This window comes from Peromyscus maniculatus, chromosome 5 (assembly GCF_049852395.1).
Source record: "Peromyscus maniculatus bairdii isolate BWxNUB_F1_BW_parent chromosome 5, HU_Pman_BW_mat_3.1, whole genome shotgun sequence".
Classification (NCBI taxonomy): Eukaryota; Metazoa; Chordata; class Mammalia; order Rodentia; family Cricetidae; genus Peromyscus; species Peromyscus maniculatus.
The window spans coordinates 92,256,095-92,272,044 of record NC_134856.1 but is presented as its reverse complement, the minus strand read 5'-3'; the positions used below and the strand labels follow the sequence as shown (position 1 = coordinate 92,272,044).

At 42.2% G+C, this 15,950-nt stretch overlaps 1 protein-coding gene across 2 annotated transcripts in view; it reads right to left on the bottom strand.

Moving 5' to 3' along the window:
- Adarb2 (adenosine deaminase RNA specific B2 (inactive)) overlaps positions 1–15,950 on the bottom strand; it is a 532,528-nt gene that overhangs the window by 38,178 nt on the left and 478,400 nt on the right. For both annotated transcript variants that reach the window (XM_006987845.4, XM_016006368.3), the window contains exons 6-7: positions 13,887–14,038; positions 1,607–1,775 (exon numbers count right to left, since the gene is read on the bottom strand). In XM_006987845.4, the coding sequence (XP_006987907.1) occupies positions 1,607–1,775; positions 13,887–14,038 (321 nt within the window). The remainder of the gene's footprint in view (positions 1–1,606; positions 1,776–13,886; positions 14,039–15,950) is intronic.

Genomic DNA, 15,950 nt, shown 5'->3' with positions numbered 1-15,950 from the left:
AAATTTTAGGAACAGCGAAACTGTTGGAATTTTGGGGTGTGTGCTTGCTTAGAGACTACATTAGCCTAGGATGGTCTGTTCCCCTCCACTTAGGTTATAAACTATAGATCAGTACATTTATCCTGGTTTCCAAAAGAGCTTCGGATTTATTCAGTTTTAAAGATTCTATATCTGTCTATCTATCTATCTATCTATCTATCTATCTATCTATCTATCTATCTATCTATCTATCTATCATCTGTGTATATGTGTGCATGCTTGAGTGTGTGTATATGTGTATGCGTGCGTATGTTTGTTTGTATGTGTATGCATGGCTGAACATGTCTGTGCTTCCATAGAGGCCAGAAGAAGACATAAGATCCCTTGGAGTTGGAGTTACCTGCCTTTGCAGGACTCCTAGTTTTTTTTTGTGGGCACTGGAATCAGAACTCCATTACTCATAACTTTTCAGCAAGAGTGATTAACCATCAAGCCTTTTCTTTTAACCACTCTGATTCTCTCATCTAAACATCTTACGCTATGGTTGATGTAGCTGGGGACTTTACGACTCTTTCAGACAAATTCAAGCTGCTATGACCCTTCACCTTAAATCACACCTTGTAAATATTTTCCAGACATGATTTATGGAACTGTTTCTGCAGTGGGTGGCATCTTTGGGCATCAGAAATCAGGTGGGCAGGGGGCAGGGAGCAAGGAGTGGATCTTGGACATCACGATGAGGCTAAGGGGAGTGGGGCGACTCCCACCCAACTCAGGCCTTTCTCAGTTAGCAGGAGTCTATGAAGGATGCTGAGATGCCCTTCCTGTAAATTCCTTCTCCTTCTGTTCACCTTGATGCTGGGGCTACTCTTCCCTGAGAACAGCCTGTGGAGGCTTTTGAAACACCTTTAGTGCAAAGTAAAAGATGTAGCAGAGAAAACCCCTCTTTACTCCATACTCAGTCCCATTCTGTGATAGTGGTCACAGCATCCACAGATGGCAGATCTAAGTCATTTATTCCTCATAAAAATAATTATTTCAATTTACATTGCAACAGGAGAAAAACTAACCCCTAGGTCAGAGGTTTGGAATATTTGCTGTGGCAACTCGAAATTGCTGGGTATGTGCATTTGAAAGGTGCTTTTTCCTCAAGTATATGAAATGAAAAATGTGGATGGGCAGGGATTGGGGCGATGGCTTAATTGGTAAAATTCTTGCTGTTCAAACATAAGGATCTGAGTTTGGCCCCCCAGAAATCACATAAAAGGCTCTGTGTGGTGGTGTGTGCTTGTAATCCCAGTGCTGCGGCGTCAGAGATAGGCAAATTCCTGGGGCTCACTGGTCAGCCAGTCTAGCCTAATTGGTGAACTCTAGGCTTATGGACAGACTCCATCTCAGAAGATATGGTGGAGACTGACTAAGGAAGGCACTGTGCATTGACTTCTGGTCTTACACAACATGTATGCACATGTTGTGTCCAAATGTCAGGCACCTGAGTCCTTGATGATGAACACTGTGTTTCTTGGAGTGGGTTCAATGCTAAGACCTAGTATGGATCTGCTGTTTTGCTGTCCTCACTAAGCTCTAGAGCCGATTTTGGAAACAGAACAGCCAAGTTGGCTCTTACCTGGCAATCTTGTCTGTGCAGGACATGGTGACTAGCTGCTCCCCCAGCAGGATGCCATCCCATGTCTGGACTGCACTGGGGCCCCGGACAGGGACTGTCCCTTCCCCAGACTCAATCTTGGTGCGCAGGTGGCCTCGGAACTTCCTGACGATGTGTTTGCTGCTGTTCACTAGGAAAGAAGAAGTGACCGTGAAAGATGGCAGGAGCGATGGTCCAGAGGCACAAGAGTTTGCTTGTAGAGGCGGAGGAAAGAAGTGCGACAAAGCAGCCTAGGCACAAAAGGCCGGTCTTAGACATGAAGGCAGGGTGGAATTTACTCATTTAACAGTGAAATGGTTAAGATCTGGGCTGCAGATTTTAGCCTGGGGTTGGCCAGATATCCCGTGAAGGACAGAGACAAATGTCTCAGAGACTCTGTGGGACCACACTGTCTCCTTTACCCTTTCTCAATGCACAAAGCCATCATTGGGTTGATTTGTCACAGAATGAGTCTAACATTCAATTTTTTGGACATCAGAATTTAAATGTGTAATTTTTCTGAGTTGCGAACCACAGTCAGATCTCCATATCCACAGGTTCTGTAGCTGTGCATTCAACCAAAAAACATTAGGCTCAAAAATTGCAGTTTTTATTATTCCCTAAGCAATATAGTACAACAGCCATTTTTATCATATCTACATTGTCTAGGTATTGTAAGTAACCTAGCAGTGATTTAGATCTCACAGGAGGATATGCATAGGTTATGTGCAAACACCACAGCAATTTTCTGAGGGATTGGAGCATCGTTTGTGGGGAGTCATGAACAATCCCCAGGAATACCCAAAGATATTGTATTTTTCTTTTCAGTTTTTCTGAGTTGTTTAGAATAAACTTTACCAAACAGTTTTACATAAGTTTTTTTTTTTCCTAGAAAGAACCAAAAGGGAAGAATACTTCCCCACTCAAGGTGTACATGGATACAACCCAGAGGGGTAATTGTAAGAAAGAAAGGCATAGACTATTGTGCCTCATATACGTAGATTCTAAAGAAATTTTACAAATTGCAGGCAGTTCTACAGAAGAGACAATTGCTTATGGTCAAGAAGGTTTAGTTCAGAAATGTCTTTTCACTTTTTTCCCAGCCACTAACAATTGTAAAGCCGTGCCTAGTTTTCAGGTCATTAGGAGCAGGTGCTGGGTGGGTTTGGCCTCTCAAGCTGGTGTAGATTTTAATCCTGGTGTCACTACTGACTAGCTGTGTGACTGTGGGAAAGCTACTTAAAATCATTGTGACATGGTTACTTCCTCTTAAAACAGAGCCAGAGGTGATGGCTACAGCCATAGCTTAGCTACTAGGCTGTAAAGGTTAGGAAAGCCAGCAGGTCTGAAAAGGCTGGTGTAGCCTAGATACCCACTGGCAGAAGAATGAATAAAGAAAATGCAGTATAGACACACAGTGAAAGTTTATGCAGCTATGAGGAAGAATGAAATCTTTGCTTTTCAGGAAAGTTGATGGAACTGGAGGTCATCATTATGATAATTAATATTGACTGGATCTTGCATAAATTAGAAGGCAAGTACACATACATTCATTATTTCTCTGTTCTGGTTGTGAATGTGACCAGCTGCTTCAAGCTCCTCCCCCAACTTGCCTGCAATCAAGGACTAGAGCCAGGAGTTGTAAGTTGAACAAACCTTAAAGTTCTTCCTTAAAGTTGCTTTTGTCGGGGTATTTTGTCACCTCAGTAGGAAGTGAAACTGGGACAATCATATTAAACAGAATAAGCCAGATTCACAACAAATATTGTATGTTTCCTCTTATACACAGAATCCAGATCTAAAAAATTTATATAGCTCATGGAAGTAGAAGAGAAAGTTATGTGGGGGAACAAGAGGTGGTGATGGTGGGGAGAAAGACAAATATTGAATGTTTCTCTCTTATGAGGAAATCCAGATTTATATAAATGACACAAAGAAGAAGGGGAATTATTGGGAGGGAGGAGACCAGTAGGACGGGAGAATGGGAAGAGAGAATGAGAGTGGGTATGGGCAAACTGCAATGAGATAGATGTATAAAACATCACTACAAAACTCACTGTTTTGTGTGGTAGTGGACATATATATATCTTGTATAACTTGGAGCATGTAGTTCTTCTTAAGTATTGACTACCAAGGGCCTAGATGACACAGGTACTTTTCTTTGCTTGCAAATGACAAACTTCCTGAGGCTGGTCCCCATATGTCTCTCACAAGTCTGCCCTGAGTTTTCCCTTCTTCCCAGACCCTACTTGACATACATATGCCCACATACATTACAACGTACAGTCCACAGTTATCTGGTAAACCAGCATGAACAAGAGAAACTTTACATTTAATTTTCTGTCTTTCTTTAAAAAATTCTATACATGATGTTTAGATAATATGGTATTAGAGAAATGCCTAACTGCTTTGTCTACGAATTATACATATGGTAGCATGAATGACTATTAAACATTTTCTTTAAAATGTTTTTAAGATTTGAAGGTTCCATAGATGTAGTTTCACCATCATTTATTTTCACTGACATAGTGGATAGAACACACTAGCTTGTTGTGGACATTTCTCCTGCAGAGATTACAGTAATTTCCAGTGTACTTTATACTGAGTTGATGTTCTTTCCATACACATTCATAGAATATCTTTTGGGCTGAAAGGAGTCTCAAAGCTTGGAAAAGATAAACTTTTGAGTGGCTCCAGGCATCTTTTTCACTGTGGCCAGTTAGACAAGTGATGAGATCCAACTTAGATTTGTCCCTGTGTCATCCATAGGAAGACAAACCAAGAAGAAACAGGGCCTGGATGGATGCAATAAGCAAACTTGAATGGCACTACAAGCTGGAAGATGCTGATGGTGGTACTCCATAGTAACACTGTGAAGCTCTTAATGATGACAGTAGTGGTGATACAGTGATGGTGATGGTGGCGCTGCTGTACTGGTAATGTGGATATGGTAGTGGTGATGATAATGGTGGCTATGGTGGTGATGATGGTGGAGATGATGATGATGACAGTGAAGGTGAATATGACAATAATACTGGTGATAAAACTGAACAAAATAAAAATAGTTCATGTGACTCAAAAATACTCGACATAACTTGGGTTTAATCCTGAACTAATACACACTTCAGATGGGGTCCTTTCCAACATTAACTTTCTGTGGCAGATAGCAAATTGGGAATGGGGCAGCTAGCAATACAACTTCTATAGTGTTGTCCAAAGGGAAGGGACTTTACTATCACACTTGGGAGGTAGATTTCCAGGGGATATGGTACTTGCTGTCCCTATACTTCTGTCAATTATGCTGTCCTTATATTCTCCAAGGATACTATGTAAAATTTTCCAGGCCTTGAAAGTTGCCCATTATAGCTTAAAAGCTTTCTAAATTTTCACCATCTGTTAATGTCAAGCAATAAAAAAATCCTGAATTGAGTTACAATATATTTTAGGAGTCAACTCTAAGTTTTAGGTTAGATTAATTTCACCTTAAGAGCCAGGTGTGGGAGATGCTCCCAGGTGTGTTTTCTTTGCCTTTTCTAGTGTGTTCCCTGGTGAGTCCGCTGAGTCCCAGGGTGAGCTGAAGAGCTGGTGAGCTCCTACAAACCATTTCCCCCCACTCTGATTTTTCTTGGCTAATTGCAAGAGGCAGGAGGGAGTTGAAGATGCCACTTCAAGTATAATAAAATGCCAATCTAACCAGCAACTGCAGGGGATTGACCTTAAATAATCAGCAGGGGATTGAACCTGTTCTTGAGACAACGAAGATGTGAAACTTTAAAATCCTGCCTGTCATGTATCCATAGATAATTTCAAGTCCATTAGAACACTCTACTCAATTCTTATATCCAGAGACCACTAGCCCCATTGTTATTATGTTTATTAACTTTTTTGGTTTGATAGTAAGGAAGTTAGAGTGGTAGTATGCTTTAAAAACTCTTCAGGAGACTATTGAATTTTCAGGAGAGGCTCAAAAGGGGTGGTGAGACAACTAATTAAATATTATGGCTGCTCCAATGGTATAATTGTGTGTGTGTGTGTGTGTGTGTGTGTGTGTGTGTGTGTGTGTGTGTAGATTAGAATTGAAAATTAGAAACAAAACAATTTAACAAGCAAAAATTCCCACCCCCCGACAAAGGTATAAAAAAGAAAGCATTTTTAAATACTACATTAAAAAATTCAAGTTATCATCAATTAACATAGTTTAGAAAGTGTATTTGTGAAGTAGGCCATCGTTTACTATAATAAAACCTCTAATAGTTACCATGTGGTTATGTAGGTGATCTTTGTTTTGTTTGCATTATGAGACTATGAAAATGTATTACTCTACAGTTCATGAGCATGATCCTGTGTAACATGTTTTTGTGACTCAGTAGGACATCTGAAGATAGGAATTTAGGGACCCATGCTTTAGATCCCCAACTGCCTACAGGACTGTGTCTCAGTTTTGTACCCTGCCCTTTTGCACAATAAATGTGACTGGCTTAGATTGACTGCATTAGGCACCTAGCACAACACTGTAGATACCTATATTATAGAATCTTGCTATTTTATGACATCTTGTAGAAGATTTACTATAGAGTTTAATATGCTAGATCATTGGAAAGTGATGGGAATAATTGAGTTTGCCAGGTTAGTTAATGAAAGGGGATTAATAAAGAGGCTACTGATGATTTGAAAGGAAGACAGAAGTTGTTCAGCCATGAGGAAGTGTGTGGGTCCTGATATTCTTCTCTTACATTTAGGATCTCTCATACAACCTATTATTATTATTATTGAAAAAGTTTCTTAAAGGTGTGTATTATGTGTTGAGTATATTCCTCATCCTATTCCTCCCCTGCACCCCCTTTCCTGTGCCTCCTCACACTCACTAGTCCCTTTTATTCCTCTAGACAATTCCACTTCCACTTTCATTTAATAAATCCATGCATGGTTTTATGTGGCCATGTTAGCTCCAGGAACCATAAGAGAGAGGACACACAGAAGAATGAAAGTATCTCTCACCACTTGTGAACATCAAACCAAATGGGTCAAAGACTGTCAGATAAGACCCGACTTTCTGAAACTGTCAGAGAAAAAAGTAGGTAAAAATACATCAAGATACAGGCATAGCCAATGACTTTCCAAATAGAACCCCCTAGTTGCTCAGGAAATAAGGCCAACAGTCAACAAATGGGACCTCATGAAATTAAAAATCTTCTATACAGTGGAGGAAACAGTTAAGTGAGTGAAGGAACAACTCATCTAATGGGAGAAAATCTTTGCAGCTATGCGTCTGACAAAGGTATCATATCCAGAAGTGACTTTTAGGCATTTCTCTCCATTTTGATGGACCTTGGCCTAGAACCAGAGGAAGTCACAGGATTGAGCAGCTTTGAATTTTCTGAGAGGAACAAGTGGCTCTGCCATGCAGAGGCTGTTGCTGAAGCAACTTTTCCCTTCTGCTGCATGTAGCACACCATGTTGGGAGTCACATGTCCTGCACAGAGCACTGTGTGGCCTTGGCAGACACTCTGTCACTGTCTTTTCCTTGCAGGCCTCTCTACTAAGCAAGAAACAAATGACCGGATTGGTCAGGGTGTGATTTAAGGCAGTTCTAAACCAGTGACCTGAAACATGACTGATGATAAGATTCACCTCTGCTGAAAAAGAATCTTGGCCAAAGGAAAAGTGACAGGAACCAAAAAAAACTTCTCAGGTGACCCTATAGGTAAACCATGATTGGAAACAACTGAACCAAATACATTCCCAAGCTTGCAGACAATGCATCTCCCTAAATATTATGAGCCCATTGCCATTGGTTCTGTACTTAAAGACTTTTGATCTATATAGATGCTGGGGTATAAGTAAAACATGGGAACACAGAAAATTTACAGACATCCCAAGAAATCAGGGCTCGTTGATATCACCAGGATCCTTGTCTTGTCTTTTGGACTTGGGAACCCTGAATGTGGCCTCAGGGAGTTGGTATGATCATCTAGAGTTTGACCCATAGGGCTCTAGGGACTTAGGCAACCTCCTGAGCTGTGAGCTAGAAAGGTCTCTGGTAGAAGGAAGTTACTCTGTGCTGTTGGGGAGCTGGATATGTCCTCCTAGAAATTCTAAGTCAGGCTGTGTTCTTTCATGGGCTTTCTAGTTATGTGAGAGTGACCTCTGAGGCAATTCAGGCTATTGCTGTTGCCCTTGGTTGTACCTCACAGGTTGAAGGCAAGCACCTGTTGCTGAAGGTATATACACATTGGATGCAGGACTTGGATGATTTGAGCTACATCCAACCTAAAAGTCTTCATCTTAAGCTCTAGCTCCCACAGCATTATAATAGCTGCCAAGGGAGGGAAGCAATTAATAGCCCTACATAGCTGTGACACAATGAACAACAATGATAAGCATGGCAAGATAGCTGTAAAGGTGAAATAGTGGCATTCACATGTTGGTGGCAACCAATGACTAAGATTTAAGGCCCATTCAGCAGGAGGGAAATCATGCCTGTTAACTAGAAACCTAGCCAACTACCTGGGAATAATGAGATCATGTGTCTTAGAAGAGAAATCTACTACTGTCACTTTGCTAGACTAGCATAATTGCCAACTACATTCTCATCCTATACCCACAGATAGGTGTGGTTAATACTCCTCACCAAAGAAGATTCTCTATACAGCAAATGGAGACCATTAGAGGAAACCACAACCAGACACAATGCAGAGAATGGGTCATGTGTACCTAGACTCAATGAATACATCTGCAGTCAGCACAGCTTCTACACCTGCAGCTCATGAGACATAACAGAAGAGGAAGACAGAAAGATTGTAAGAGCCACAATACCAGGAAGTCTGCTGTGAGACTGCCTTTCTGAGAAATGGCTTCATAAACAAGACCCAAACAATGACAATATCAATAGATAAGCTAACATGGAAGGGAGCAGATATCATGGGCTCCCATCTCTAGACAAAGAACTATAAGCAACTAATACTAATGACTGTTGAAAGAATAATTAGCCTCTCCCAGGGATGAGGCCCCCCCTGCACAGTTGGTTATCCAATACAAAGTGGCATATACACATAATCACGAAAAAACATATATACATAAACAACAAAAATGGACTCAGGTTTTATTTATAGATTTGTGCAAGAACAAACTCAACAGATAATATTTATACATTTGTCTATCACCTATCTCTATCTATCTATCTATCTATCTATCTATCTATCTATCTATCTATCTATCTATCTATCTATCTATCTATCTCTGTCTATCATCTATCTGTCATCTCTCTATCATCTATCTACCTATCTACTTATCTATCTATCTATCTATCTATCTATCTATCTATCTATCTATCTATCTATCTATCTCTATAATAATCAAGAAAAAGAGGCTATCAATTTGGAAATGTAAGGGTGGACATGGTAGGGGTTAGAAGGGATTAATGGGAGGGCCTGGAGTGATAAAAGGGAAGTGGGGAAATGATGTAATTATGTTTTAATTTAAAACATATTAAGAATAATGGCTCAAAACTCTGGAAAGTGTTGGGAATATTGCTTTGTTTGTAGAGTTCTTGCCCTTCATGAATGAATCTTTGAGCTAGATTGCAGCACCACATTAACTGGGTGTGAGGTACACTCATGTACCAGCAGATCAGGAGAAATAGACAGAGGATCAGGAATTTGAGGCCATCTTTGGCTACATAAGCAAATTAGAGGGTAGCTTGAGATTTATGAGATCCTGTCTCAAGGAAACAAACCAAACCAAGCCAAACAAAACCGTTACAAAAACTCCAATAAACAAACAAACACAACCCACTCTGAAACCCAAAAACTGTAGTTTTTTTTCCTTAGGCTGCTCTGCTCTGTGTTCCTATACTAATTAAAAAGAAGGACAATCTATGCCACGTAGTTAAGTCTCTTGGACTTATAGTCCTGTTGTAGTTGTGCTCGTAGACTCTGATAAATCACAACATATGACCACATGGGCTTGTGCAAGTATGTGTTATATGTTATATACATATGACCTCAGGTGCATGTGTTTATATGCATGAGATACATATGTGTATATATGCATGAGGGAGAGAACGAATGACCCTGCCACAGTCATGGGTTGATAATGGTCAGCACACTGCAGGCTCGCTGAGGAGCTGTGCAATAGCTATGTTAGACCTAATGACAAAGTGGGAATAAATGACAAAGAGCTTCAGTCATCAGTCCCATTAGCCCACTGTGCCTGGCAGTGACAGAAGCTCAGGGAGCCAGAGCCCTGTCCTGGAGCTTCCTTTGCTCTGGAATGTCTCTTAGATCCCAGATGATGAGCTCACTGGAGCTGGCTGAGTGTGTTTGTGCTCCTCAGCTTCTGTACATAATAATACCACACTGATGGTTGGGGTCGGGAAAGATGGCTCCCAGTGTTTCAATTAGGGACACAGACCCTGAGCTGCGTTGCTGTGAGGCTGGAGTTTCTGCAAACTAACTTGTAGGGAGTGGATGGTGCCAGCTTGTGGACCTCTAGAACTAGTGCTAACTGGAGTTATCACAGTATCTCTACAAATCTTCCTGCAGGGGATTGTCACTATTGCCTTTGGTCCTTTGCTGGCCTTCGAAGGAGCCCCTAAAAGCAAAAACCTGATCACTTGAATTCCATTATCCAGCAGTCCAGCCCTCCTTAAAGGTGAACAACAACAACAACAACAAAAAAATCAGTGTACAAGGGGACAGCGGGGAGAGTTGTGGCAATCTCTTTAAGGTGGAAATTGAGGAAGCTGCTCCTGAGAGCATCTGCCTTCCTCAGGAGGCGTGAGGGATGCTGAGCAGTCTCTCTGAAGGCTCCTTCAGAGGACAGCAGGTAGTTGGCTTTCCTTGACCTTGGAGTGACGAGGGGAAAATGATGCATGGCTTTTAGCTGATGAGTCCACTTTGCAAGACTGCAAGTGCCTACCTCCTCTGCACTCCCCAGTGGGTCGGGAGACACCAGCTTACATTAGAGGCATGCAGGCAAGAGCATCTTCCCTTTGCTTGCCATATTCACAGCAACCCTGTGAGGGAAAGACTTCATTTCTCTCCTCCTACCAGCACCTGCCACTTCTTAAAAGCACCATGAAATAAAAGACATCTGTGTGTGCAAGTGAACCTCAGGGGGCCTCTGAGAATGCATTTGTTTGCTTTTCTAAACCACTGACATTGCAAGTTAGAACCGAGGGCTGAGAAGGCACACTTGGTGCTTGATGTACAGAGACACGGGAAACCCAATGAGCCAGAATGGTCCCCACAGGGGACCAAGGCCTCAGGCAGGGTCGACATTTTTGTGGTCCTCACTTAGCCCTCTCCTAACTCCTGCTGGGGCTATGCAGGCCAAGGAGGAAGCTGAATAAATTAGAGCTAACTCCAAATGTTTCAAAGAGCTATTGGGAAACAGACCAAGTTTCATACATTTCTAGGGCAGGTTAGTATTGTGTAGATCTACCTTGATGGATATTATTAAGAAATGAATCAGCTCCTTCTTTACCTTTTTAATCTCTCTCTCTCTCTCTCTCTCTCTCTCTCTCTCTCTCTCTCTCTCTCTCTCTCTCTCCTTTTCTCCACTTCTCTTCTCCTCTTCCCTCCCCTTCTCTGTGTTTATGTGCATGAGCTCAGGTGTGTGGATGCCTCATCATCACAAACCCTGGGCTTACAAATGTACCTGGCTTCCCTTTTCACATGGGTTCCAGGGATTCAAACTGAGACCCTCATGCTTGTACTTTACCCAGTGAATCATCTCTCCAGCCCAAAGCATGGCCCAGCCTGGCCTCAAACTTGTGACCTTCCTGCTTCTGCCTATTCAACATATCTTATAGACATGCATCACTATGACTGGCCTAAGAAGTATGATGTGATGGTTAATTTTTTCTCATTTTTTACTAATTCTTTGAGAATTTTGGACAATAGGTCTTGATCATATTCAACTTCCTTCTCCTAACTCCTCCCAAGTTTCCCCACTTCCCTACCTACCCAAAATTTGATAGTCAACTTGATTAGATTAAGGAACATCTGGGTTAGTGGAACATAGTCTGGATGTATCTATGAGCACATCTCCAGGGACCATTAGTTTATGAGGGCTCTGATCTGACTACTGAAGTAATTGTTAATGGATCTGAAATACCATGGTATCATTGGTGAAAAATTAGAGGTACAGCCTTTGGAGGAAGAGAGTCACTGGAGATGTGGCCTTGGGGTTATAGCTTGCCTTCTGTTCTACCTCTGCTTCCTGGTAGCCATGCTGTGAACAGCTACCACGCCTTCCTTGACATGATGGTCTGACTCTTCTGAAAACATGACCCCAAACAAATCCTTCCTCATTTAGGTTGCCTTTGCCAGGTGTTTTATCCCAGAGACATGCAAACAGCCAACACACAGGCCTAGAAAACTCTTCCAAGCACAGACAGTAAAACTAAATCTGTGTCTATGTGTTTCTATATAAATAGAGTTAACATTTTCTGGGGTTCATTTGAGCTAGATAAAACATAAAATTCTTTATGCAAAAATAAAGGGAATATATGTGTATGAAAGGGATCTAATTCTAATAAAGTTATCAAGCCATCAAACATGCCCTGTGCTCAGAGGAAGTCTCCAGTGGAAACATATCACACTCCGTGGTTACTAAGGGTTGGTCCTAACTCTCTTTTTCCCTTGTGGGTGAGGTTATAGTCTAATCATCAAAGTCAGGAAAAAAAAAAAAGAACATTTATCAAATGCCTGCTGTATTCCAGGCTTGTGTAGGGGATGTTCACCAAGACAAAGAAGCCACTGAGAAGAAATAAAGAAAAAAATATATGAGTCTTTAAAACCCATATATATTTAGCTTAGTTGTCTAACTCTCAGTTTGAATGTTTGTTCAAAAAAGTTCTTTTTCATTCTTGTCAACTCTGTTGCTTTCCCATTAAGAGAGGGATTGGCAGGTATTCCCTACATTTCACATGCTTTAGAAAGCAAATGGCAGAACCAAGCTGGAGCGAGAATCAGAAAAGGGAACACACTATCGGAGAAACTACAGGAACTGCCCACAGGAGGGTGAGGAGGGTGGTGGTGTCCTGGCCAACATCATAGTAGACACAGCCTTGAGTCAAGAGAAATGGGAATAGAACATGAGATCACACAGACCAGCACTTTTCTCTCTCAAGCTTTCAGAGTCTCTCTCTCTCTCTCTCTCTCTCTCTCTCTCTCTCTCTCTCTCTGTGTGTGTGTGTGTGTATGTCATGGGCACTTTGTGCAAGCTTGAAGACCTGAGTTTATGCCCTTAGAACCATGTAAAGCTGTGTGCAATGTGATACACCTGCAATCCCAGCACTCCTAGAGTGAGTTGGGAAGACTCCCTTGAGCTCAGGGGTCAGTGATCCTGGTGTACACAACCACAAACAAAAAAGAAGAGAACCTGTCTTAAACCAAGTGGAGGGTGAAGATGGATGCTGAGGTTGTCCTCTGACCTCCACAGGTGCACTGTGTCACACATATGTCTGCACACACACACACACACACACACACACACACACACACACACACACACACCACATACATACAAATAAATAAGGAAAGAATGAAATAGAAAAAGTTTGGAGGAGTGTGTGAGTGTATGTGTGTGGTATACACACAAATAAGTGCAAGATGTATGCCTGTTACAATAATAGAATATGGCATAATTTAAGAGAGAAGGTGAGAGTCCTCGATTTTTCTCTTTTGTGGTCAAGACAGTCTCACCAGTATCTCCAAGAGGTGTGGACACCCACCTTTGTCCTCCATCCTGGAAACGCACAGAGGTGATGGAGAGGATTGGCACTGTGTCCTTGAGAAGGGTTTAGCAATGGATTTTTAAGTTAATGGACACTACACTTTGGCCCCTGGCTATGTTGCAAAAGTTGAGTTTCTTTCTCACCCAAGTTGCAAACGAAGGCAAAAAGAGCTAGTCTGAGTTTGCTTTCACCCCATGTAATTCTCATTTGCTTTCTCTTTGGTTCCATTTTCCAGCCTGGGATATAGGGAATGTCTGACCTAGTAAAACAAAGCAGAGTGCCATTGTAATTAAATAGCTAATTTTAGACCCCAAACTACTTTTCTGCCAATGACCTGAGCATTTTAGACTGAGGTTTTGGAGGTATCTAATTGTAGCTATGATTCACTTCCATCCAGCTATCCATCCACACTACACACAAGATGCCTTGGCCCAGCTGGCCTGGGACAGAGCTTAGCCAGAGGAAGCCTGGTCTGGCATTGTTTATTGACAAAAGGCAAATAAATATGTGGTTTCTTACAATCTGTTGTGATTTCGTAGGGAGAGTTGAGTCTGGCATCTCCGCAGGGGGACGTGCTCACATAGAGATGGAAGAGGATGTTTTCTCGAAGCCTGTAGCCTCCTTCCTTTAAACGAATGAATATTGATCTCTCGGAGTCCTCTCGGTGTTTGCTATGGACACAAAGAGGATGTAGGTCACTTATGACAAAAGAACTGAAGATGTCCCAATAGGTGCTTTTGTCTTGTTCCGTGGAGTCAGCGGTTCCCCAGCTTTTACCCCCTGTACGCTCTTGTGTTGTTGCCCCTTGCTGGGACACTTTGGGGACAGGCCACAGTAAAACTACCTGGGAACAAACACAATCAGCAGAAATGTTTCCATCTCCACCCTCCCTGAACATTCACACTTGAGGTCTCTCTCTCTCTTCCGTGTGTGTGTGTCATTGGTCTGGAACTCACCATGTAGGCTAGGCTGGCTGGTGAGCCTCAGGGTCTCCCTGTCTCCGCCTCCTCAACTCTGGGATTATAAGCATGTAGCACCATGCCTGGCTTTTTTTTTTTTTTTTTTTTTTCATTTTCTTTTTAGGCATGAATTCTGAGTGTCACACTTTGGTCCTTGTTCTGTTTGAGAATCACTTTACAAACTGAATTCTCTCTCTCCAACCATACGTTTTAAGTTTATCTTTTACAAGCCAGTACCTATCATTATAAACCATAATCCTCTGTATCTGCGAGGCCCCGTTCATGGAGTATCCTGGGACACTACTGACTAGAGTAGTCTCAGTGGGTACTAGTGTGTGCAGTAGAGAGAAAAGAGATTTTAAACAGTGTCTGAACTTGGGTACTAGCAAACTAGGCAGAAACGCCAAACCATGCAGAATTGGCTTTTTTTCTTTTTTCTTTATCGTTCGGGGTAGATCTAGAACAAACTCATGCCTCCTAATCTTGGGACTTTACATGCTCTTGCTTCAGGAAAACCTTCTTCATAGCCCTTAACCCTGCATCTCAGCAGCCCTGCCTTCCCAAGGAGGGATGATATCACATGGGTACTGAACAACTGAGCTGTGGTTTTTCTCCCAGACCCCTCAGCATGCCCCTGGCAGTCTGCTTTCCATCATTCTTGCTGTTTGTACTAGTTCTGCCCCATTGGTGATGGATTCTGCATTGCAGGGCCTTGAGATCTCACAGGCAGCAGAATGAACATAGTGTCCCCAGGAAACCCTCGAGGCTACTACAAGCTCATGTGCGACTACCTCTTCCCTTGTGCCCAAGTGGACTCCTCCATCATGTGTGGCTCTTCTTCCACAGCCCTGGGAGCAACTGCATGCAGTCTTGGTCCCCCAGTGCAGAGCCAGACCCATTAAGGGAAACTTTACTTGTTCTTGAGGCCCTTTGCAACCATTTTTGGTACCCTCCTGCAGAAAAGGGATGGGGTGTGGCTGTCTTTGACTTTTCCAGATAGTTGTGCAGTGCCTAAAATGCATCCAAGTCTGGGCAAAGTTGACTGGATTATCTTCTGTGACACATATAGGAGGTAGAGGGAACTGGAGAACATTTCTAACTGAGAAGTTGGGTAGTCGGTAGAGATTCTTCCCCACATTTTGAGAGCTTTCCAGCTCTTGCCTATTCCATTTGACCTTTCACTAGGCCTCCTGGAACTGATATGGCAATATATCATGCTGGTATGTGGTGTGCAGAGGCTCAGATAAAAATTAATTGAGTGTATTAAAGTATTGCCTTTATTCGAGTCTGTTTGGCATATATTAGGCCTTTTTCCCTTTTGTGTGACTTCTATACATGCTAACAGGATCATGTGAATGAGCCACTCACTGAAGCCCCTCTGAGATGCCGTTATTAGTGGGTTCAAGGAACCCTGTTTCATATGGTAAGAAAAGGGAAGCTGGAAGATGCAAGGAATGAATGTTCTGTCAAAGAGACCCACAGCAATTCAACTACTGGGACTAGCTTGCTTCAGAAGTGTGTATGAAGTGCCACATGATCAAATCTACCTGGGTTTCTGCTGGAGTTTATTGTGTCTTCCAGAGAGATTCCAGCTCATGTGACAGCCTGCTTTTTCCTGATGGCT